Genomic DNA, 26,702 nt, shown 5'->3' with positions numbered 1-26,702 from the left:
TCCCTGACCACTGGTCCTGTTAGCTAGGGATGATGGGAGTTGTAGTTCCAAAAACATCTGGAGGGCTGAGTTTGCCTATGCCTGCCCAAGAGCCTGCATGTTCACGCTAAACTATAGCTTGGCCCTTATGTCTAAACAAGCTCCATGTGTACTTTTATAAATATTTAGGTGCTACTGATATTTACTTTTGAAAAATAATTAGCACTTCATATCCAGGTAATACGTAGAGGAATGTGGCATAATCAACTTTGAAAAATATATACAAGTAAGGAGTGGGGCAAAAATAAAAGATTAAAGATGTGTGACTCATGATATACTGCATTCAAAATAATCTGCAATAGTTAACTGAGATGTTGTATAATGAAATAATGGGGGTTGATTGATGGAACTTTTGCATATAAACAAAATTTGCAATGAATGCAGCATATTTTGCAAATACACAGAATACTGACTGGGAATGCACCCCTTAATACACACCTCTTCACCCTGGAATTGAATACTTGAGGTGTATATTTTTGACTCACCTTATTTTTTTGATTGTAAGGTGTTTTAGACAGTTTTAATATTCTGTTTTAATGTTATACCCCACCCTGGGACCTTAAGGTGAAGGGCAGATAATAAGCAAACAAACAAATAACAATAATGATAACAATTAAATTGATAGCTTATTGTTGTTTTTCTTCAATCTCACAAAGAAAGGGGGGGAAGGGGGCTAAACAGATCTTACAGGCTACATAGTAAGTATTAACTTGGTTCTTATAAAACCAAAAATGTAGAAGGCGACTGCCTGAACACACATAAGACTAAAGCTTCCAGCTGGGAACATTTAGTGGATAGTGAAGCAGCAAAAACAAACAAACCTGAAACAGATTTACTTTCTCTTTGTGTTGTACTGCAATTGGAGCAGCCATAGAAAAAGAAGATGCTTGATTCTTTAATTTTTAAATGTTTCAAAATATTGCCACTGAGAAACTATTAAGTACTGAAGTAATTTTCCATCACAAAGAGTGTTTCATAAATAGAAGTTTCACAGAATTCTAAAGTTGTAATGCAACTCATCTAGCACAGCGCCCCGATGCTAGAGAAAACCCCTTTGATTAGGGCTTTTAATCTAAAATATCATCTTCAATCCAACAGACTTTGGAGATCAGAACATTACAAAAAGCAAAGGAATGAGCATAATTAATAAGAGGGGAAAAATAAGATCTTCCAGAAGAATAAGCCTCTTAATATTCTTTCCTATATCCAGCTCCCATTCATTATGTGAATAATCATAGTAACAGAGCTTAAGGGTTATGTGGCAACAATCTGCTGTTCAGCAGACTGTGTAGCCCAACCCTCTGTCACCAGGCAGGGTTTCACGTGCTGTACTACTGAGCAATGGCTTTCACCTATAATCACGACAGGCCTTCATTTCCCCCCCACAAACCACTGGTTTAGTAGAGAAAATGAGAATTTCATCCTGCTCACCTTTTAAAGTTAATAAACCAAATTCACACCTCCAGGATAAATGCACCAAGGAAAACAATATATAAAAGTTCCAATAATATTTCCAAACTTCACTGTCACTTTATCCACTCTAACTTTTTGTTTATCTCTATGGTTCCTCCCCTCCCCTCCCCTCTAAAATTAATTCAGAGGAATAATCTCAATATAATGAAGGAGCCAACAGGTCTAGCATTCAAGACACTATACAGTATGAGGGTCAACAAATGTTCAGTATTATCAGACTCTGCCCTACAGTTCTAAATGCAAGAGAGGATCATTGTGAAAGAAAACCAGCATTATTCTGAGTCCAATATTGGTGAGTTAGCTTACTCACATTTAAAGTTGAAATAACATGCATGGGATTATATTGGACATCTTCCTCAGCATCAACTCGGTAGCAGCAGTATGGGTGGTCAGGAATATGGGTAAAACTGCCCAATAAATTCTAAAAATTATTGGAATGAACATTAAAAAGTTTCAGCCTAGTAGCTGCACAGCAGTATACTATAGTACCTTCAAAGTATATTGACATTTGGAGTATCATCACTCAGAAGGCAAAATCAAAGAGAGAAATTATCTACTTTATACTTCGGTTCGTTCCAATGAAATCTCTTGTTCCACTTAAGAAATCAAAGCAATTTAGCTTTATCTTGATAGCTTTGAAATGATTAGCCAGGTATACAAGTAAAATTCAAAAGCGAAACATTAAGACTTACAATGTGAAGATCTTGTTCCATTCAGGATTAAGATTCTTGTACACTGTATGGGTCAGCAGTCTATCATTGTTCAACTCAACTACACAAAATGGATCACTTTTACCTGGGAAAAGACCATGTAACAATATTATGAATACTTTGCAACTTAAAATTATCTTCACATTCTATGTACGGTAACTTGAATTCACACTGTAACAATGAAAGCAACCTGCATGTTTACTCACTAATTCTGCAGTGGAACAAGACATACATAAGTTTTAAGGCTCTCGCTCTCCAGGCTTCAGGAAGCTCTGTGCGACCCTCCGGAGCCCGGTGCCAAGCCTCGCCGGCCTCCGAAGGGTCGCGCAGAGCTGCCTGCCCTCCCGGGGTCCACGCAGCTATGCGGGACCCTCCGGAGCCTGGCGCCAAGCCACGCCGGCCTCCGGAAGGTCGTGGAGAGCTGCCTGCCCTCCCGTGGTCCGCGCAGCTCTGTGCGACCCTCCGGAGTCCGGCGCCAAGTCAAGCCGGCCTCCGGAGGGTCGCACAGAGCTGCCTGCGCTCCCGGGCTCCGCGCAGCTCTGCGCGACCCTCCGGAGCCCGGCACCAAGCCAAGTGGAGCCCAGGAGGGCAGGCAGACCCTCCGGAGCCCGGGAGGGCAGGCAGCTCTGCGAGACCCTCCGGAGCCCGGCGCCAAGCCGCACCGGGCTCCGGAGGGTTACAGAGAGCTGCCTGCATTCCGAAGCCTCGGGCACTCTTCAGCGCGCCCGGGCTTTGCACAGCTGTCCGCAAGCCTGGGGAGACCGGCGCGGCTCCCTAAGCTTGCGGAGAGCAGGCTGTTCTGGGGGCTTCCCCCGTGCCAGCCCCATGCCTAGGGGGGAAATATATTTTTTTTCTTTCTTTCCCCCCCAAAAAACTAGGTGCATCCTATGGGGCGAAAAATACGGTAAATTAATACTTACTAGAGAGTAAATCTTATTGAACTCTATGTTGCCAAGTTAAGTGTTATAATTATCCAACGTAATATAACAATGTATTAATGCCAATTTCCATGTGAATTCATATTTCAGACAACACAGTGAATTTCCATCAAGAAAACTCTTCCCATTCACAATACACTGCCAAACAGCCAATAGTCACAAGCTCAATTTTACCACATTAAACATGTTGGCATAAATTGAAAGGGGGGGGGAGAGAAGTGGTAAGACTATGCCCCTGATCTAATATTGATGGTAAAATGGTTGGGGGGGGAACCCTGATGGAACTTGCAGCAATCCAGCAAATCTAATGCACAAGACAATTGTATTCCACAATAATTTCAATATTTTTGTAATGTAATGCCATGTATTACATGAACCCATAGATTCAGCAGTTCAAAGGGGCCAGATTAACAATATCAGTAAGGCATGCAATTTGTTTCATACCTTAAACAAATGACAATTAAATCAATATTTAGCAAAGCTGTCCAGGAATCACATCTTCCAAATGGCAATATTGATTCAAACGCCATCACAGGTTAATGTGCACATGATGAATTTTAATGGCAAATAATAATTGTTTTAAATATGCAGCATTACAACTGCAGTTGAATGTCCCTTAGACCTTGTGGGGGCTAAACTATTTTTTTGGGGGGAGGGGGATGAATGAATTCCTATGCCCCACAAATAACCCAGAGATGCATTTTAAATAAAAGCACACATTCTACTCATGTATCTGGCCCCCGGGCCTTAGTTTGCCTACCCATGATTAAGAGCATCAACCACACCAACCAATTTATGATGACCAATCAAACAACAGTATAATCACTATATCACAAACCAACATGCGCCTGGGAGAAAAGAAATATCTTAACCTGGCATCAAAAATATGGTCATGATAGTACCAAGCAGGCCTCGCTGAGGAAAGTATTCCATAACCAGGGGGCCAGAACCAAAAAGGCCCTCTCCCTTTTCCACAACCTTCAAATCTGTTTTATAATGACCGGTAACTCTCAGCAGCTAATGTTAAGGTCACAAATAATTTTAACATATAATAATAGCATTACCATTACGAAAATACTCTTCACTGTGTTGATTTAATCTGGCAACACACAAATTCATGCGTTCCAAATATATAATCACATCAATTTAGCTTCCTAATGGTGCATAGACAAGAGAATTAATATTACAGGTTAATAATTTTAACATGCAAAATATAGGCATGATCAAATCAGGGGTGCACAATAGGCATATCAATAATGCAGGAGCTTAATGTCTAAGGTCTTCCACCACGTGAAAATGATTATGAGTATTTATTACAAGCCTTAAAACAATATTAGATTTGCACAAAATCACTTCCATGTCTCTTATTATGTGGGTGGGTGGGATGACTGGTTTGCTTTTCTCCTATTTTATTATGTATTTTGGTTTTTTTATATTGTCTTTTTATATTCTGAACCACCCTGGATGAAGGGTGGTATATATATTTTATAAATAAGAAGAAGTATATTTTCTGAAAAAATGGATATAAATATATAGTTATTTTAAAAATGATCCCACAAACATTAGCTAAACCTAGGACATATGTATAGCAAAAGACCTCAAAACCCTTAATCTTGACACTCTAGGATTTGATCTTCAGAAAAATTATTCACATCTGTTTAAAAAGTTGATGTTCACCTAATTATCTATAAAGATACACACTGCTCCAGTGCTGTTCAAAGCTTTGTGAATTCTCAGGTCTGGCCGACAAAGATCAGACAGGGCCTTTTTGGTGGTTGCTTTGCAGCTATGGAGCTCCCTTCATGGGGAGCTCCTTCAAGCTCTCTATCTGCATTTAAAAGAACTTTCAAAGCATCCTCTCATTTGGGGAAAAGTTTCCTCTTTTCAAGTCAAATGTGACTGTATTGGACTTTATAGGCAATTGTCCACTTATATCTGCTAAATTAGATAGGGCTATGTTTACTATTCCTGGATGCCATTTAACAGTAAGTTCAGATTGGCCACCATTTTGGTTGGTTCAACGTCAAATTGTCCTAAGGTACAATCTTTTACCGTATTTGGAAACTTTACTTCTTTGTTGTGACTGCAACATGTATGTACCTTCTATGTGAGACTAATGAACAGGATCGTTCCTTGGTGACCACATGTTGAACCTCAACCCAGAGAAGAGACTCTGATGAAGTGCTTAGTGTGTGACATACCCTGGTATCACATCATGAAGAGCTTTAAAAGATCAACACTAGGCACCATAAAATGGGCATAGGAATGGACAAGACGTCATTCTGGCAACTCCTGCAGCCAAGCTGGTGCCAAAGCTGGTGCCAAATGTATTGCTTTGCTTTTCTGTGCACCATATCAGCGAGGCCAATAGTGGGTTTTTGTCATCTAGGTAGCCCAGGACCTTCATATGTACTACAAAGGCTTGTGTCCCGGAGGGGGTCACTTTGGTGCAGCTAATAGAGCAGAAAGAACATTGGAGGCAGCAGTTACAAGTTTCTGGTCTCTTTGGCCACAGCAAGCATTGTGATTCTCCAGTGATTTGACTTCACCTCTGGAGGGGCGCTCCATTGTCTCTTGAGACAGATGGATGCCAACAACAACATTGCACCTGAGTGCATTGCAAACTGTAGTTTCCTAATTTAGGATGCTGTCTTATACCAAGTCAAGGCCATTGGTCTATCCAGTGATTGGCAGCAGCTCTAGAAGACTAGGAGTCTGTCTCATATGAATTTGCCTTCAAAGGTAGCCCCACATATAATGCATTGCAGTAATATAATCTGCATAAGGTAGCAAGTGAAATAGGGCAAGTGAGAAAGGACCAGAGCATTATCCAATTTTCACTAAAAGGAAGAAGCATAATTTTGCAGCGCTATATGCAAAGGGAAGAAGAAATATAGGCTGGCCACAAATTGCATATGGGAAGTAAAAAAGGGAGAGGAAGAAGAAAACTGAGGCTCTGTACCTGTTAAATTGAGTGGATGGAGAATGTATAAGGAGAGGAGGTCTTGGGAAGGAAGATAAGATGTTCTGTCTTTGAAGTATTACAGTTAAAATGACAGAAGCATCCAAGTGACAATACGAGACAGGCAGCTGTAGATGTGCGATTGGATGGAGGAATAAAGTTCTGGAATACAGTGGTACCCCGGGTTTCAAACGCTTCGGATTACAAACACTTTGGGTTACAAACTCCGCTAACCCGAAAGTAGTAACTCGGGTTGAGAACTTTGCCCCAGGATGAGAATGAAAATCATGTGGCGGTGGTGCGGTGGCAGCGAAGGCCCCATTAGCGAAAGTGCGCCTCAGGTTAAGAATGGTTTTGGGTTACGAACGGATCTCCGGAACGAATTAAGTTCGTAACCCGAGGTACCACCGTACACGAATTGCTGGGAGTCATCAGATTATTGTGTGGTACTTAAAGCAACAGGCAATGTCCACTGGTCTTCTTTAGAAGAGGGTCAAACACAAGCACTGAGGGACCCCAACAGACAAAAGGAGGACAGAGGAAGGATATACCTTTGGATCTGGCAGTGGGTGCTCAGTGTCTATCCCTGGGCAGCTAGAATGGAATGCACATGGCCAGGCAGCAACTGGGGGAATTCCCCCAAGCTGCCTGGGTAATTGGCTCCAGTTCCTGCCAGCAGCTGCATTTCAAATTGGCCAACGAGTGGCCTCTTCCTGTGTGAGAGGCAGGAAGGGAAGATGCCCAGATGGGAGGCTGGGAGAAGAAAGGGAAGTTCACAGGTGAGGGCTGGGAGGACCCTCCCCCTTTCTGTGTGAGACAAGGGTTAAGTTTTACCCTTCAATTTACTTATCTATTTTTTTAAAAAAATTGATTAGTTTTTTACTGTGTAGTTTTATGAAAAAGCTTCAATAAAAATGAAAGCAGGAAGCTAACGGAATTATGGGAGCTGCCTGCTTCCCTCAAGTTTTATTCCTGGCTTCAACCACAAAGTGGCACTGTTACCCAACCCAGCACAATAACCATCACAGGCAATGGGAGAATGCAACTACCTGGAGCTTTTAGAAGCAAAGAACTAGAGGACTGAGGTTCACAGACATGAGTGCTGCACGAAGATAAAAGTTAACTGTTGATGTGGAGACTTGCCATAAGTAGCAGAAAGAGAACGAAAGGCATTTGCAGAATTGAGGAAATGTGATTGACCAAGCATCCAAGACAAACAAGATGCATGAGGGAAATGTAGGCATTAGGAACATATTTTTGTGGCGTTGACTGGATTGTGGAATATCTGAGCCACTGCTGAAGAAACAAAAGTGCACATGAAGCTCTTGACCTCGCTATCTTGGTCATCACAGGGGTCACTAAATAGGACGCACTGAAGTGATTGAGGCAACAGGTTGTCCTTTCTTGTTTAATTGTAACTTATAAACATAAAATAATTGTGCCATATAACTGCCACTCTAGTACCAAGGTTTTCCTTGCCAATAAGCCCCCACTTTTTTTAAAAAAAAAAAAAGCTTAATGCTGCCACACCACCTTAAAAAAACAAATCTCATTCTACACTTACAATGCTTTCCACTTATATTTATATACATAGGCAGACATTTCCACTTTTTCATATGCAACTCTTTTTGAAGATGGCGGAATTCAGATATGCAGCTCAAAGCAACAAATGATAGATCAGGGCGAAGGAAAAGAAATCCACCCTGAGGAAGCAAAGGATTACACTGGACAAAAGAAGAGTTCAAGTAACAGGAGATCTGCCAACTGATTTCATTGATTCCAGGGGATTGAGGCATGAGCGTAGGTATTTCTAAGTGAATCACAGGTTCTGTGCCTTGGTAATATCTAGCTGACCTACTTTTTCTGCATTCTTCAAAACTGCAAGAGGGCTAGGAGACAGGTATGGAAGACACCCTAAGGGATGGGTTGCCCTACTTGTGTGAATATATGCAAAAAATCTACTGCTCCATTTCAGATATTAAAGAAAGCATTTACAGATAATGGGAGCTTCTAATAATACATTTGGGCAGTTCCTAACACAAACAGGTTAGGAGTTTTCCATTCAACATATGTAGTCAACAACAGTGTTTAAAACAAGTATGCATCTTGTTAGCTTTACATTTTCAGATATTAACCACAAAGTGTTGATTGCTTTCAACAACTTGATCGTATCTCAGCCATCTTAATATCCCAAGTGTTCTTCATACTGAAAAAGAAGGCAAAGCAAAGGGCAGCATAAGGTAAAAACTAGGAAAATGAACTGTTCTTAGTAACATAAATGCCCAGGTGTTGTGACTCTGCTTTCTGACAGACATTAAAAGCCAGAGGAGCCTGCTGTGGAGGCCTCTTCAATAATTTTTGGAAGCCACTTTCTGGAGACAGGGCCTTCTCAGTCATTGCCCCCTGCTTATGGAATTATCTCTTCAGGAAGGCTTGCCTGGTATCTATGTCAATTTCATTTTGGCATTAGTTAAAGAACCTTTTCATTTTCCCAAAACGTGTAACCTATGAGATATTTTATGCAGTTGTTTTTTAGTTTTGTTCTTTTATTGATTATTATTTTGTATCTTTTAAATGTAAACCAACCTGAAAACTTTTACTGAAGCATTGCTTACCAGTTAAAAAAAATCTATCTGTCTGAAACACAGTCAGGAACACTCCTGGAACATCAAAGTCCATGTATTGCCAGAGTCCTCTCCAGAAAGAGGACTGTTAAGATTTTTCTAGTGAAAACTCATAACTCCCTTTAGAACCCCACACTCAAACACAATAATACTCACTCTTTGTAGACCCCTTCCAGTTGAGATGATGTGCAATGCAGTATGAAATCATTCAATAGTGACTGAATGAGTTGCCTTTTAAATTTCCTCATTCTTAGACAAGGTGCAGGATTTCAGGAGTCATCAAGTCTACACCAGACTCAAATAAACTATGGCTTTTGTTTGAGCAATGTTTGCACTAGTCAAGGAGCTACTGCATTTCTGCAGAATTAGCTCACAACCTTGGTAGCTACAAACTTGTTCACTGCTAACAGCCAAATCTCCATCCAAAACCTTCTCACATGCCACTTCTGGTGTTTTGTCTGATGCCTGCTGGCTCTCCCACCCAGCTAGAACAGCACACTACCCTTGTAACTGAAATTAATACTGGGCTGCTGTTTTTGTTTGAGACAAATTACACTACTGTTATGCAGGATTCATCAACAATAGCGTAAATGAAAGTCAAAAGTATGATACTAAGCAGTAAGAACATTCAGTTTTCCGGGAATTTTACTTGCATTCAGGATGACTGCATCTTTCATGCTACATTCCCTTTGGCCTCTAACATGAAGCATTGAAACATGAAGGATAATAAATCCAAGAACAGTAAGCCGTCAAGCAAATTCCATCTTTTATCCAGGAAAATCCCAAACCTTGTGCAATTAAGAAAATGGGGGGAAATGCAAGCAAATATATCTTTGATTGCTTTTTAAAAAGCCTACATTAATGTTGAAATGCATGACATCATATCTTGTTTGCCTTTTAGCTAATATTTATCATACCATTCTGTGAAAAATTAGAAGCCAAGATAAATGGCTCAATTAATTGTACAGAAGTAACCTTCTTTGAGCTGAACCAGAGCTGTGAGCTCTTTATTAAAAACACTATTCTATAGTCCATAACCTTGTTCCTTGACTCCTCTCTAGTTTCCAATTTAAACAAGTCCCCGTGCGGCCCGTTCTAAAGGGCTTTGTCTCCCTGTCATTGTTAAGAGAGCCAAGGCATCCTGAAAGTGTGAAATCAGACCTCATGAGCTGAACGGTTCCCCAGGGAACGCTGGACCGCGCAGAAGGTCAAAGTCATGGGCCGGACCATCTGAAAGCACCCTGATCACCAGTCTGTGACACAGCAAGCAGGGGGAGTGAGTGTGTGAGGAGACTATAATTGAACACATCTTAATTAAAACCCACAGATAGCAAAAAATAATAATAAACTGTTTCCCAGGCAGCCTGTCAAATGCAACTTAGATTTAACTTCACTAATGAGACCGGGTTATCCTTATTTCTTAAGAAAAATAAGATTCGCTTAACATTGGATACAAGATTCAGCATAATTTTTACTGTTATTTCTTAATTTTCTGTCAGAAGTACTAGTTTTTTAAAAAAAATAAATAAATAATGACAACACCTGATGAAAAAAAATCTACATCTTATTAAACAAACAAACTCCCACTGGAGGGCTAGAGAATTATTTCACATCAGAATGCAGTTGGCCTAAGGCGGTTTGTGCCAACTTTATAGAAAGGCAAGTTCCACATTCTCTCATTCAATAACACCCTGCTTTAGGATTATCAATGTAAATTTATCTGAATAAACTATAACCATTTTTTCACTCTCTTGCCATATTACCCAATGAATAATGTTCATTCATTTTGTATTGTTCTCCTTATCAAGAATCTCTCTGCTGCCAACAAGTTGGTAGGTGTGCCAAAAAAAAAAAAAAAAAAAGATTTGCATATGTTGGCAATCTGTATTTAATAGTTATTGGCATGATTGTACTAGCTACCAAGGTGAGGGAAGTGATGCATTTATCCCAAAATAATTTTCTAATTCTTTATCTCACAAGATGAGAAAAGGTTAAAATACTTCCTCAAATACCACAACCTGTTTAAGGACCATGAGATTTGAAGGTAAGATGACTATAGGGTCCTTTCACTGAATATTTTCATGACTTTGGGGGACTAGAATTCTCTTGTTTTCAACATCCCAGTCCTATGAGTCTCTGGATCTGTAGTGGAACCATGAGATGTCTATGCCATTACAATTAAAACATTCATTAAAATGCCTTAAAACCAGCCAACTTCCACAGAACAGAGGCACAGAATCATGTTTTAGCAGTGGAACTATAAGAGGTTGGAAAGATCTAAAACAAAATTCCAATGTTTTGCTGCTATGCCTATAATGAAGATGGAGCTTGGTGCTAGTGATGAACCACTCCCTTGTATCACCTAATTCTACATGCCTTTGTTTAAGTACAGCAACTGAATGATCAAATCACTGAAATAATATATTCTGTTTCTTAAGTTTGAGTCAAACACAGACAGAAATATCCACAGTATAACATGTCTTTTACACGATACATACTGGCCCATCCTTCAAAATTTCACAGAAGAGCTTACATACTTCATGTAAGCTCTTCTGTGAAATTTTGCTGTCACCCACCCCCAATTTTTATATGTGTTAGCCTGTATCTTCCTTAATCACCACGTTCACTGTAACGCAACTCCAAAACACTGTGGTACTGCACTGCTAAAGGTTTGCTTACTTACTTATCAAAACCTTTATTAGGCATTATGCAGGTAAAACCATAAAAGGAAAATAACATATAAAAGCCTTGAGATATATATAAAAAGGCAGGAGTTGGCTACATACAAATATAAATATATACATATAGAATCAGTGGTTTTCCTTGTTAATCTGCTCCTTGGAGGACTGCTGCCAAAAACTCGGCTACCCCCGTCGTTACCCTTTGGTCAGCGTCGGATAGGTAGAGTCCCACACATTCAGCTTGCTGGGGTTCCAGACCACCCGAAAGGGGGGACAGCACGCGTTGACGGAGCGTACTGTACAATGGGCAATGAAAGAGGATATGCTCTACAGTGTCCGGGACATTCATAGAACATCTGCAGAATCTCTTGCTTCTGGGAATGTTTTGATATCTTCCCCAGACAAATGCTGAGGGAAAAACATTCAAACGGGCCAGCATAAAAGCCCTACGTTGGGCTGGGATTATTAATTTAGAGACGTAATTGGCTCTGCAATCTAAGATATTTAAATCGTAGAATCTGGGGGAGCAAATTTTGTTTACAGCTGCCATAATATTTTGTCTCTCGACATCCTTTAGTCTAGTTAGGATATTATAGAGAATATATTGCTCATTAGAATTGTACAGGAGCTCCAGCTCGATGCCTAAAGATTCAATTTTTTTTTCAAGGTGCTGATACCATCTTGATTTATAAGGGTCTTTGAGCAAATCAGCGAGCAGACTTGATGGAGGGCAGCGAAAATGGCAGCGTAACCAATACTTTATTGAGGTGGACCATGCCCAGTATTCCATTGTGTGTATGCCTATTTCTGCACACATTGTTTCATATTTGATCATAAGAGGGAGTCCAAGAATACGTCTCAAAAAGCTGGAGTGAATCTTTTTTATATCACTGTTATATGCTTGGACCCATAGCGGGATACCATAGAATATCTGGGATTGCACTTTTGCTTGAAATATCTGATTGGCCGCAGGAATAAATTGATTACCTTTCTGATAATAGAAACGGGCAACTGCTGATGAGATGCACTTTGCCTGTTTTATGGCATTTGTGCGATGGGTTGCCCACCCTAAGTTGCTCTGGAATAAGATTCCTAGATATCTATGGATTTTCACTTGTTGGATTTCTTGCCCTCTTATTTTCCATTTCTCTAATTTCCAACCATTCGAGAAGACCAAAATTTTTGTCTTCTCATAATTTATAGAGAGTTTGTTACATTCGCAGTAAAGGATCAGTGAAGATATAAGACGTTTCAGACCCAAGCTCGTTAGTGATAGTAAGACAGCATCGTCTGCGTATAATAAGAGAGGAACTGGTTTCTGATTGAGTTTAGGGGCATGTGATTCTATTTTTTGAAGGTAATCTGGCAAGTCTGATAAAAATAAATTAAATAGAAAGGGGGCAAGAATACACCCTTGTTTTACCCCTTTCGAGTTTGGGATGTCTGAGGAGAGGTGACCTTTGGTGTTAAGTTTGACTTGACAGGTATTGGAAGAATGTAGATTTTGCATTAGAATCAATAAGCGCTGATCAATTTTTAATTCTGTGAGTTTCCTCCACAACTTTGGGCGGTCAATTGAGTCGAATGCACCACGAAAATCTACAAAAGCAGCGTATATCTTAGATTGCCTTTGGGATCTGTATTTTTCAACCAGATGCATAAGTGTAAGACAGTGGTCTAGAGTAGAGCAACCTTTGGAGAAACCTATTTGTTCTTTCCCTGGTAAATTTAGATTTTTCATCCAGGTAAGAAGTTTAGATAAGAGGTGCTTAGCGTAGATTTTCCCTATCACTGATAGTAGGCTTATCGGTCTATAATTCCTTGGTTCTTTTGGGTCGCCATTTTTAAAGATTGGAATAATTATTGATCTTAACCATATCTCAGGTATGGTCCCATATTTATCTATAAGAGTAAACAATTGAGCTAAGGGTTCTGCCCACCAATCTATATAGGTCTTAAATAGTTCTATTGGTAGACCGTCTGGCCCAGGAGATTTCCCCGATTTGAAGTTTTTAACTATCTCTCTAATTTCCTCTTCCTCTACCCTTGGCCACTCCTGGAGTTTATTAATTTTATTTTTAATGGTTTCATTTCCTTTAAGTTCACCGTGTAGATTGTTAAATACAGATGTAAAGTATTGGGACCATTTGGATTCTGCAATTGGTGGCAGAGTTAGTTGATTTTCGGCTTTCAGTCCTCCGTACACTAGGCTCCAGAACGCTTTGTTGTTTTTACTCTGAATTGAGTCGAATAATTGTAGCCATTTTTGGGTTGCGTATTTCTGTTTCTTTTCGGCCAGAATATAATGGTATTTTCTTTTTTCATCAAGATAAGAGGGCTCTAGTTTAGTGCGATTATTTTTAAATGTTTGGCGCAGTTTTCTTTTTAGCTGGAAACATTCATCATCAAACCAAGGGCTAGCGCTATATTTAAGTTCCCAAACTTTAGGTGGAGTACTAAGCTCTACAAGCATTTGGAAGATTTCATTATAAATTTTAGGAATATCACAGTAGGAGTTAGTGGTCTTTAAGTTGGATAATACTTGTTTTCTCAGGTTAGCTGTAAGTTTATGCCCCACTTCTGCACTCATTTCCTGGGACCATTTTAATTGGGTCATTTGTTTGTGTTGAGAAGGTTCTATGATATTGTGCTTAGTTATTTTGGTTTCGTCCTTTAAGTTAATAGACAGCAATAATGGCTGATGATCGCTTTCAGTGCGCGTTCCAATTTTGAGGTCCATGATCGAATTTATAATATTATAAGGGACAAGAATATAGTCGATGACACTGCATCCTCGGGGGGAGAAGTATGTAAACTCCCCGCTTCTATCGCCATTTGTTGAACCGTTCACAATCTGCAAATTAAAGTTGTTACATAATTCAAGTAGGCGTAAGCCTTCGTTGTTAACAACCCTGTCTCTGGAGAATCGTCCTATTTTCAGGGCATGTGCAATATCATTATCAGTATTCCAATTTAGTTTGCTACATAGTTGTTCATTGTTGGTTCCCACTCTGGCATTAAAATCACCTGCTATTATCAGTGAGGCATTTGGGTATTTATCGGACAGATTTTCTATATAAAAGGTTAGTTGTGACCAATTTTCACTACTGATGTTGTTTTTGGTTGGGGGGATATAGACATTTACAAGTAGGAAAGAGTCTTTTTTTTGGGTTAAAAGTAGAGCTTGTGCAAGTGGTAAACATATTTCTAGTTGCTTGATTTCAAACCCTAAGTTGTCTTTGATCATACAACAGAACCCTGCTTTCGGCCGGCCCTTCGTGTTTGTTTTCAATGCGGGTTTCGTATAGGAGATGAATCCGTTAATTTTAATATCTCTAGTTGACCATGTTTCTTGTAGGAGTATAAGTTCAAAATCCTTAAAGAAGTTCATTAGGTCTGGGTCTCCGTCTTTGTTTCCCCACCCTGCGATATTCCAGGACAACAGGCGTAGGATCCGTTTTTGGGTTGGTGGCTGGTTGACAGCATTTAGTCATTCTAGTTCTGTCATTAAGTCCAGCGAGGAATTTTTTCTTGTGCAGATACAGCCATTTGTCGCTGCTTTCGGTGGGGGACGTAATGGTGGATCTTTTAGATTCTTTTTTAAAGTGCGGGAAATTAGAATTTCCTCCCTTTCTTGATTTTCTTCCTTAACTGTTCCTTGTTCCTGAGAGATTTCTGTGGTTGGTGGGCTATTATGGACAGTAGGACTATTTTTAGTCTCTACTTCCATTTCTTTGGCCTCATTAGGTGTTGAGCTCGGTGTGTCAGGTCTGTTGGAGGTCATCTTTTGTTCGGCAAAGTTAGAGTCCTTTGTGGTACTTAAATAAGGGGTACCTATTTCGTTTGGAGCTAGTATTTGATATCTCAGCCAGGAGTTTGTAGTCTCATTACTGGAGTTTTTCCTTGCCGTTTCATATTCTAAAGGCGGCTGGATTTGTAGCTCTGCATCTATACATTTGAAAGTTCCATTTGCAGCTCTCTTTTTGACTATGCATTTTGGGGAAAAGGCTGGCAAGTGTAAAGTTTGATTGTGTATTGTATCTACTGCATTTTGTTGACCTTGTCGGTGAATTTCGGTCAATCTGGCCTGTAGTTTCGTCAATTTACTGAGTATGTTTATTTGTTCTTTATCTGGTAGCTTGGCAAAATTACTCAGCAGATCTTCTTCTTCTGGGACTGTCCAGTCTATTGTGTCAAGGGCGAGGTTGTTATTTGATGCTACAGTCGCATGGTTTGGGAGCTTGGATTTTTCTTGCGTAATTTTCCGGGTAGCTGACTGCGGTTTCTCCCATCTACTGGGTTCTTCCACGGGGGTAGGGGAGATGTCGGCTTCTGGTGGAATGGCCTTGTTCATCTTATTCTGTCTTTTAGATGCAAACAATGGTCTGGGTGATATATCTTCAAAATGTCGGCGCGGAAAAATTCCTTTCTGGGCTAAATGAGCCTTTACCCTTAAGATTTTAGTTGGGATTCTATGACTACCAAATCTTAGTAGTACTTTTTTGGAATATCCGTCGTTAGTGAGCCTCTTGACTGCTTTTAAGTCAATGCTTCCGCCCTCAGAACCAAGGAGCAGATTTAGATGGTGTCTGGCCCAGAAAGATGACTCCCAATAAGGTAGGGGTCCTCTATATGGAAAAATGTGGAGAACAATCTCACATGGCCTCAGTATCAGGTTGATTGAGTGAGGGGGGCTTCCTCTGATTTTTGACTGATTTAGAGGTATAAATTTGTATTTGTTCTGTTTATTTCCAGGGGTTGTTAAGGATGGCAAAAAGGGAATGAGTTGCCTCCTTTCATCTGGGTTATCCAGCTTCTTGGAGATGTTTTGTAATTGTTCAAAGATTTTTTGAACTGTTTGAGCAGTCAATAGGCAGCATTCCTCCAGCAGCTCCACCTTTCTATCAATTAGTGCTTGTGCCTCAGTTATGGGAGTAGTAGCCTTGTCCTCATTTACTCCTAGGGATATCTCTTCAATTGTCTTTCCATGTAAGGAGTTGAGGAAGGTTTTGGGAGGAGATACGTGCTGTTTTTGAGGTAGCAGGTAATTATCTAGATTACTCTGTTTAAAACCAGAGGGCTCTGTGTCAGTTTCTATATCAAGGCACCTGGGTCTTTTGCCTCTTCTCATTACTAGATTCTTAAATCAATGAGATCAGACTTCTAAATAGAATGATAAAGTGCTAAAGTTCTCTGGTCACAATCTCGTTCAATTCTCATTCGGTCCTAGTTGGACTGCTGCGAGGTAAGTAACGAGTAACTGGGAGGGAGTGCCTTAGTGCTCGAGAGGGAATGTCTGAGAGCCTTCGTTAAAACTTCTTTAACTTCATTAAGTCCCGGCACCGAGGAGGATAAGATAAGATAAAATGTTCAAACGCACAGCGAAATAATGAAAGGAAATAGAATCCAAAAGGGAGGAGAGCCGGCAACATTTAGTTAAAAGATCTCTTTGAGCTCCGATAAGAGCGTCTTACCTCGGCGCCATCTTGAAGCAAAATTTCCCGCTAAAGGTTCATTGACTAGCTAAAGGTTTGCTGTTAGTAACTGCATGAGAGTTCACAAAGTTCCTGTGGTTTGCTTCCCCTGAACCATGAAGAGTAACCCAAGAACAAACCTTGGTTACAGCTCATGGTTTATCTGGACAAACCATGAACCAGGTTCAGCCAAACCATAGCTTGATGGTGGGTAGCACAGCTAAAGCAGAACCAGGGTAGGATTGCTGGATCCATTATCTTTGCACCGGAAGCTTGCAAGTTTGCTTGTTCATGATAAGCCATAGTTTGAGCCATTTTATTCTCATCAGCCATTCTTCCAAATGAAATAATGACCCTGTATAATCCCTTAAAAGCTTTATCCACATACAGAGACTGTGAAAGTCTGTATTACTTGATTAAAAATTCAATTTATTGTTGTAGTTTAATGCTGAGTAACTAGTCAATGAATCTTTTAAATATGCCTATTACATTTAAGCACACAACAGTGAACTGGAGCAACTGGCTCTAGTAATATTCAGCTAACTAAGGGTGTGTGCTTTGTGGAAAGGAGAAGACTGGACCATTTCAGTTATAATTTGTGTTTTTTATTCACTCATTTAGAAAATATAACTGTGACAAAAGTGTACATTTTGAAATGCTTCTCCCCCTGCTAAAAAAAAAGCTTAATATCTTTTTAAATCCTCCTCTTTGCTTACTGAGAGAATATTTTAGAATTCAGCAAAAATGAATCAAATTTTACCTTTGCCATTACTTTTTATTTTCAGGCATTTAATATGATATTCTATCCCAAGGCAAAATTATGCAATTTGTAGGTTAATATTTTGGCTCTTAAATCCTGGAAAAACTTGAAATTATTATTATTTGGTAAAAAACATGTTTACTGGGAAGCAAGGTCCTCCGATATATTTATTACATTTTATATCCTGTCTTTCTTCCATTATGGAACTCAAGGCAGCATACATGAAATTCCCAACCAGGAATGACCCAGACTTACTCCCATGTAAGTTATCACAGAACTGCAGCCTATTTCATACATACAACTATATTATTTATTATCATGCGTCAACATTTATTTATGTACACCTCTGCATATACTCTTTTTATGTTTGTCTGTGGAATACTTGTATAGAAAGACTGGAAACAGAACCAAAACAGCACCATTGCCTATGCAATACTTGTTTGCATAGAAGCATTACCAATATACTCAATATAAGATGAAGCATTAAAACTGTGTAAGACTCAACACTTGCAGGTGTAAACATAAAGCATTGAAACCAATCTAATAACATAAACTAACACATAATCAATTTATTGCAAGTATTATTCAAACCTGAATTTGAAAGCACACGAAAGGTCCTTCCGATGCTTTCTGCCTCATACCAAATGTGATAATTTGGAATTCAATGCTTTATGGAACACAAAACAAAATATGAGAAGAAAAAAATGCTGCATCTTGAAATATGATTTTTCTGTCTATTTCTATTGTGTATATCAGGTGATGTATGGAGGTTATTTGTCAAATAACCAAGCTGGAAGATATTCTGCTAGCAGAACACATGCTATAATGGTTATGTATGCACCCCCAATGTTTCTACATTTGTGATGTAAAATGCTTAGTTACATAAGGATGATTTTTGCATATTGGCGCTAAAGACAAAAGGAAAGCAATGTGACCATTCCATTACCAAACCTAGCTAAAACCAAAACACTTAGAAATACACAATTCATACTACACACCATGAAGAAGCTAGGGATTTCTGCACACACAGAAGAGCTGTCCAGCATGCAGAAATACACCTTGTAATGTACTGCATAGATAAAAGTAGAGAATCACACAGATTTGGGGGGGGGGGGAATTCCACTGCTCATCCTCGAAATGGGCAAGATCCCATCAGTGAAGAAGCAGGCAACTGCAACAGACTAACCTCCGCTTGACCCAGTTATGGAAGACCACCTGCTTCCACCATCACATGCAATATTTCTACCTACCTTTCTGCACCAGAAAGCCCTTAACCTAACTTACAGTTGACTGCAACAAATCTTAAAACGTAAAGCCATAAATAACTAATTATGATATTACTATCATTACATTCTCAGCCCAAGAAGGGGCAATAGAGACAATCTACCCTGTGAGGATGCAGGCAGGCAAAGGCAACCCCCAAAGCTTACTCCTCCTGGCAGACTTTCCCCACTGCCATACAACCAATGAACATTGTGGGAAGGAGACAAAGACAACTTCAAGGCCTGCTCAAGTCAATTTGTTTTTAGTATTTTAAAACTGCAGACTGCCTTGGCAGAAAGGTGCCATAAATCCATCCATCCATCCAATGGGTATGTAGATGTGGAATCAGCTGTTAAACCACTAAAGAAGGCCCATGAAGAAAATGTGTGCTATAAATTTTGGCAAGTAGGTATATCTCTGGACAAATGTAAAAATACATGATGCTTGCAACTTCGTAAGAAGATTTACGATTCAGCAATCCTGCGGAACCCAAACAGGTCTGTGTCTTGTCAACACAGATGAGAAACCACCAGAGAACTCCACATGTGCCACCTTGAAGAAAGGTGGCAGAGAAATGTAATAAAATAAAATAAATAAATATGGCAACAGGCATGATGATGCTATCCAGAGTCCTGATGCAAATATCCTACATTTTCAGAGGAACATCCATCAGAAACATACTATTCTGAAGCTGTATTTTAAGCCCTCCTCTGCTTTACAATTTTTTAAAGTACTGTTTTTGACTAACATATGAACTTGCCCTGCCATGAACAAGTGAATTTTATCTTGCAAAATACTGGACTCCATTTTGTTTTACTATTCTGTATCTGCTGTAGCCCACTGGGAATGAAGCTTAACAACACGAAACCTTTTGGAGGGGCTGTGATACATTGTTTCATTAAAATCTTTTTCCATTACTATTTTCAGTAAGGTTCTGAGCTGTACAAAGTCCAAACTAAGGATGGGCAAATATGTTAATTTTGATCTCTCAATTTTCTAATCTTAAATTCAGTTTCCACGTTAGTTTGCAATTTTTTAATTAAAGGTGCTCACGGAAATTCACCAGAAATTTATTCTAAAACACACATTTTTGTAAAGCAAATTCCCCTAATAAAAGGTGGTTTATGTTATTTTCACTAATATATGCATTTATATGCACGCTTTACCCTAGTATATGTACACATTTAACTACATTCAAAAACTCAAAGACATGCATATTTCAAATGATGACTGTTTCAATTCACATATGGTTTGGGAAAGCGTTAAGTAGCTGAAACAAATTTGCACACAAACACAAATATGAGAAGATAGAGTTCATTTGCAAAGATCCTAGCAAACTTAAGTTTTCTACCCTGTCGGGAGTGCTAGTTTTGAAAAAGCCTATAAACCAGAAATGCTTCAATAGGATAACTATCACCACAAAAATTGAAGTAGTTCTTGCCTGTAACGTCAGCTGCCATCAAACCTTCTGCTCTGATAACCTTCACCTGGAGAAATCCCACATCCTTCATGTTATGAAACATCCGCACTAGACTCTAGAACAGACACAAAAAAACTATGAAGTTAGGAAGAGCTTGCAAAGGGAGGAGAAACAGGCAAATGCGATTCCGTCTTCTATCACATTTTATAATGGTTGTTTGATTATTCTTAAATCTTATTCTTGGAAATCAACTATGTGTTTTCAGTACTGTATAGGTTCCACTCAGTGTAGGAAATATCTATTTCCATTCCCAGTATTTGATTTTAAAAGATCTAAACCACAGCACTCATCTTTCAGCTTCATGTTAGTGCATTATTTATTCTGAATATATCAATATTTAATTGTAATAAATAGTGCACCAAAATGATGCTGAAAGAGAATGCCCCAAGTCACAATGCATCAAAAGATATTTCTGTATACCCTGACAGAGGTATATCCAGTTCTAGAGATGCAGTTCAGAAGCCCGTGTTTAAATGGCAAATGCCTGCTGGTTTTAGGGGATACCTTAAACAAGACTAGAGCTATCTTTATACAGCTAGAGAAAGCAGATCCCTTCACAACATCTTCCATATCTCTTGGCAAAAAAAAATCACTAATGCATTCAACAACTTGTATTTAACCTATAAATAGACATAGGGAGAAAAAACGAGCAACTTTTTCAAAAAAAGTATCATAAATTTTGTGCACTTTAATTTCTCATACAGTTTTTGGATAAAACTATATATTAGATAAAGAAACTATATAATAGCTGATCATTCTTCCAAAAACAACATCATGTTTTATAACAAACTTTTATTTTTTCCCAAAACAAGACTTGTGTGCATATATGTATATTATGTATATATAAAACCCAAGCCGGATATATCAAGAATAAACAGGATTTCTATATGTTTTAATGTGCCAACTTAAAGCAAAGTTGGATTTAATAGAAGTAGACATTACTTTTCCTTTCTACTATGTTGCTGCTTAATGGATAATCATTAGTGGTATATTGCTCAAGAAAAAAAGGAATATTTTCTGCTTGAAATATCAACTATTAAAGTGTTAGACAAACATTTTTACCAATAAGAGTCAGACACAAAGCCCACAATATAAATCCCCTAAGACGCTTATTGCGTACAGAGAAGGTCTGACCTTGGCATACTGAGCCGAAGTGCTGCAGTTATATGGCACATCAATTTTCACATATAAATGCATTTATATCTATTGCTTTCTATGGAAACACATGCCCATTTATTACAAATTTTTGAAAACATTTGTCTATCATCAGAATTGTGTATAATCATAGGACCAAAGCTAAACAAACACTGTTTATAGGATTCCAAACTGCCTGATTCTGAAAGTTATGTTACAGATAGCATCAGAATACAGATGCTTTTCTGTTTAGCGTGTCATTTGTTACAAGAAGGTTTGGCGGGCTCTTTTTGTCAAGCTTGTATCTAAATTCAGATATTTTCCAGTTCTCACATATGTAGAACAAGGGTGGCAGGCATGTGGAAATTACATGTTTGTTCTGTAGGTTTTGAAACTATATTTATCTCACATTTCCTACAAGATAAAAGCAAAAGCACAAATTCAATTTTGTTCCACCTGCACTCACATTACCCACACACGGGGGGCGGGGGGGGGAGATATTGCAGTATTTCACTTGGTACTATTTGTCAGGGCTCTATGGGGTAATTATAGTTTGAACTTAGATTCAGCTAGTCAGCTGATTTGGAGCAATTTACTGCACATTCTGACAATCTGGGCCAGTGACATACCATAGAATATTATTGTAGGATTTTGTGAAAAGCAAATTACTTTAATACATTACTTTAAACATGCAACTTAAAGTAATGATTTATCAGCCGATTGTCAGCCTTCTTATTTATGATTATTATTGAAGGCTTCAAAACCTGGATGGTATCGAAGGCCTAAAATTTCCATAGCAGTGAAATCTTATGATTTGCTGTGAATCCTTTCAGCCCTCAATAGATGGGAAAAGATTGAAATGCTCTGGAGATGAGTCCTCTTTATTTTTTTAATGAAAGGCTGTATAATATATTTTCTGTATGGCTGCAGCAGCTGTCAGGGAGAGCATCTCAGTTCAGCTCTATTATGGGAGAACCAATACCCCATCCTATGGCATTGAGATACACTGAGGGGCCAGTACTGATTGACAGCTTGTCACCATGACGTCTTATTCCATCTTTGTTATGGAGAAAATTAATGTCACACCACCAGCCTTATGACTCGCTGTCATCTTAGAACTGCTCACCTTTTATCAATGCTCTAAATAACATTTCAAGCCCATCGTCTCACGGTGGACAATCCGGTCAAGGGACATTAAATCGGATGACTGTGAAATGTCATAATAAAAATGGAATGCTAACAACTTCTTCACTAAACTAGCTTCTCTGGTTTTTAAACTGTGACAAGGGGGAGCAGGGGTTCAGCACACCCGCTCTGAAAAGGTCATACAATCTCTCTCTTGGTCTGCTACCCATTATGGCCCTCCTTCCCCCCACCCCAAAAGGAATTAAGCTTTTCATACAATAGTGATAAAATAATGGTTCAAACAGTAATGCCTGTTTAATTTGCAGGGCTCTGATGTTCAGCTACAAATGGTTAAATGACAGTAATAGAGTCATTTTGCAAGGCTATTTGATCTGATGGCAAGGTCAGCTCATTTACTGGTTTCTGTCTCAAGAATAGACACAAAATACATTTTAAAATGGAAAAGTCTCTTTAGGAAAGCTTTAAAAAATCTATAAAATAAAGATGATAAAAGGATTCCTGAATCTTTCTAGCTGCACAGTAATAGTTCACTGTATATTCCCTAAAAGGGTGGCAGCACGAACGCTGGAAATAAAACAGGTGACAACATATAGGAATGGCAAGAGTTCCACAAATACTGTGCAATACTGTGTTCTTTAATTTGTCTTTCTGAAGCTATGTATGTATGGGTCATGTTGGGGAAAAGGGTAGTTAAGTTTGTAAGTAAACATAACAATGCCTGAAATAACCAATGTGATAAATTGACAGGCCAGGCTTTTTTCTTTTTCTTTTTTACAGAATGCAATCCTGTTTTTATACCAACAACACTAGAGACACAATTCTGGGGGTAAAAAAAATGGCTCAAGGTTCAAAAAAGTTGTGAAATATATGACAATATTTCTGTGGTGTTATAAAATTATCAGTATCGTCAGTATCACTTGTTTCATATTAACCTGATAATGGAGAAAAAATATTATTCTCACTACTTGGTATCAAAATGTGTATCACTGCAATTAATCCATCAGAAATGCATTATATCTATTAAGATGTAGTCTGACAGACCAGTCTGTCTTGGTTGATACCAAAATCTGAAATAATACTCGTAATTATTAGTTTTCAGGCATAGTACACTGTATCTTAGCTCTCAGTTGGTTTAGGAAATATAATGTTTAGCCTTGCTAAGTCACCTCTATTAAACTGTGTTTATGATAACACTATTGGTGTATGATTTGTACAAGCATCAGCAGACAGCTGATTCAGTGGAGATAGGTAGAATAAATTTGCTGAAGCGCACATCCTGCTAATCTGTTTGAAGAATATTGTACAGCATTAGTACTAGCACTTCATGTTATCTGCAGAGCCTGATAAGGTACATCTTTATTAAATTCAGTTATTGAAAGGATGTCAGCAAGGGAATAGGAATATTTTAAAATAAAAAAAAATTAAACAGCCCTTTGTTAGTCAGAGCTTGGGTTTAATGGCAGAGTGTCTAGAGAAGCCCTCTAAACACCTGGCAGCACTGTACAATAAAAGCTTTGTAATTTTAGGTGAAAATAGCTTTCTTCTTTATTCTTTGTGTCTAGTAAGTCAGTTTTAGTGAGTTCAGTATTCATAAATGCTGGAGTAAGAGCTCCCCTTGCTGTTGCTTTACCAAAACTACACAGAAGCCGACATGCTATGAGGATGCTGGGAAATATTTGTTTTCAAAATATCTGAGCACAATTTTAAAATTTAGCACAATTATTTTTACGCAGGGTCATACCACCATTCTTATGCATTAACGAAGGAAAAACCTATCATAACACTCTCTAAACAATAGCAAAGTTGGTCCATTTATTTATTGGACTCTTAAAGCTATCTGACTTACTGTTGGGGGGGTAATCAGTGGCATAACTTTTTAATTATGGCACTAAATTTTCATTTAAGAACAGCAACGAAGTAAATTCACGTGGTGACTGGAACTGAAAAGCACTGAACAAAAACTAATTGGCAAGAACCAACAGAATAATCTTTAGGGCAATGCACTGGGATATTATAAACAGCATTACTTGCAGATATTAACTTGGCTAGTATAAATCTGTAGTACTAAATAAACATTCTGAAAAAGCATCAGCTTGGATGGGTTTTTAAGGGTAACAGGCCATTTCCCCCATTCATCGCGGAATATACAGTTCATGGTTTTTCACATTTGCAATCATACGTAGCAAGAGCAAGAGAGAGGCACTACATACATATCTCTTTAGTATTTCTTCCTGTTCCTTTAGGTCCTCCAGGGCATTGATTGGGAGGTCAGCGATGCTGACTGCAGCTGAGGCAGTCAAGGTGACCAGCAATACCAGAAAGCCTTCCCCTTCCTCCAGAGGCAACTCCAGCTTATGAGTTTGCTCTTTGCTCAGGGTCGACAGGTCAACCTGGCACCTAGAAACAAATGTTTTGATTAGCATGTGGCTTCCTTCGCAAGAGCAGTGTGGAATGACACGCACTCGGCTATGCAAAACACAAACAAAGGCAGCCGTCCCGGGGTTTAGAAGGCAGTATTTCAAGACCCTGTTCTTTTGCTGTTCAACTCATTCCGTCATAAGACAGACAACACAACTTCTTCTTCCTTATATATAAATACACTAAATTATATAGCTGCTTTTGAAGCGAAAAACGCTCAAAAGGCACAATGCTAGTACTGAAATATTGCGCCTTTCTTACCCAAATAACAGAATAATAGAATTGGAGGGGATCCTAAGGGTCATCTAGTCCAACCCCCCAACCCCAACCCCAACCCCCCCCCCCCCCGCAATGCAAGAATATGCAGCTGGCCTGTACAATGATCAAATCTGCAACCTTGGTATTATGAGCCTCACACTCTAACCAACTCAGCTAATGTCTTAAATTCTTTAGGGATGTCAGCGAAATCCATCAAAATACATATCTAAGTTGTAATGCTCTACTGTATTCTGAACCAAGTACCATTTTAATCTTGGGTCATATTCCAATTTTGTGCATCTCTATCTATCCTTGTGTTGCAGCATTACTGGTGCTAGGGCAGGGAGGAAGAAAGCTAAGAAGATGGAAGGGAAAAGGACAGACAGCTTTTTGTGCTCTGGATGTCAGCACCGGAAGCACAAAAAGCCTCTGAATTTGGAAATCTAAGCAATTTCCTGATAGTTTAATTTGGTGATGGTAGCTTGGTTTCCCAAGCCTAGTTCCAAATCAAACCAAGAGAAACTCTCCCGTCCGCATTACCAAATAAGGTTTAACTGTTTGAACAGCTTGCGGATACGAATGGTGGAGAAAGTTTATTCAGTTTGCATTTCAGGTGAACCTTTTAACCCACACTTTTTGAAACAATATGAGAATTGAAACAGTCGCTGAAATTCTTCAGCAAAGTAACATATACAAAAATGCATATTGGAGTAGACTGCCCATAAAAAAATGCATCTGTTGATGACATAACAGACAAAACTATTTTACATATTGCAAAAATGTGTACATTAGACAAAAGTGCATACAAAGACGTATATATTATGAGACTAATAATATGCACTAAATGCACTAAAATGCTACAGAAAGTTCATAACAATGATATAAAAACACCAACTGATCCGGAACTGAACTTAAGCATAGGGAAAAAAGAGAGAGAAACCAAAATGAACAGATTTTCCCATCTCTAAACCTCCCTCTGAAAGGCAAGTTGTTGTTTTCAGCTGCAAGCATGTAAACAAGGTAGGCTCTACTTGTTAATCAGAAAAGATGTCTGGACACCAGCAATGGATTAATCACTCTGTTAGTTATTTTACAGAATAGGGTCAAGGGCAATTTGGGACACCTACTTGTAGTATATTTAACTGGGAGTGCCTTAGTACAGCTGGAGAGGAGGAGGCGAATAGAAAACATGCCAGACAAATCAGCACAGGACCATCCTATCCTTAAACAAAGCAGACATAATAGAAACCCTGAATATTAAAAACTAACATAAAAGCCTGGAAGAACAATGAACTTCCATTAACATGAAGCATAGAATAAATGTATAATATAAACACAGTAC

At 38.8% G+C, this 26,702-nt stretch overlaps 1 protein-coding gene across 14 annotated transcripts in view; it reads right to left on the bottom strand.

The window, feature by feature from the left end:
• Positions 1-26,702, bottom strand: part of MCTP1 (multiple C2 and transmembrane domain containing 1) — a 187,388-nt gene that overhangs the window by 73,783 nt on the left and 86,903 nt on the right. For all 14 annotated transcript variants that reach the window (XM_079995387.1, XM_079995384.1, XM_079995386.1 and 11 more), the window contains 3 exons: positions 24,895-25,081; positions 20,366-20,459; positions 2,205-2,307 (listed from right to left, as the gene is read on the bottom strand). In XM_079995387.1, coding sequence (XP_079851513.1) covers positions 2,205-2,307; positions 20,366-20,459; positions 24,895-25,081 — 384 coding nt within the window. The remainder of the gene's footprint in view (positions 1-2,204; positions 2,308-20,365; positions 20,460-24,894; positions 25,082-26,702) is intronic.

Source organism: Podarcis cretensis (assembly GCF_951804945.1).
Source record: "Podarcis cretensis genome assembly, chromosome: 11".
NCBI lineage: Eukaryota > Metazoa > Chordata > Lepidosauria > Squamata > Lacertidae > Podarcis > Podarcis cretensis.
The sequence above is the reverse complement of the archived record's forward strand: the minus strand, read 5'-3'. Positions and strand labels throughout refer to the sequence as shown.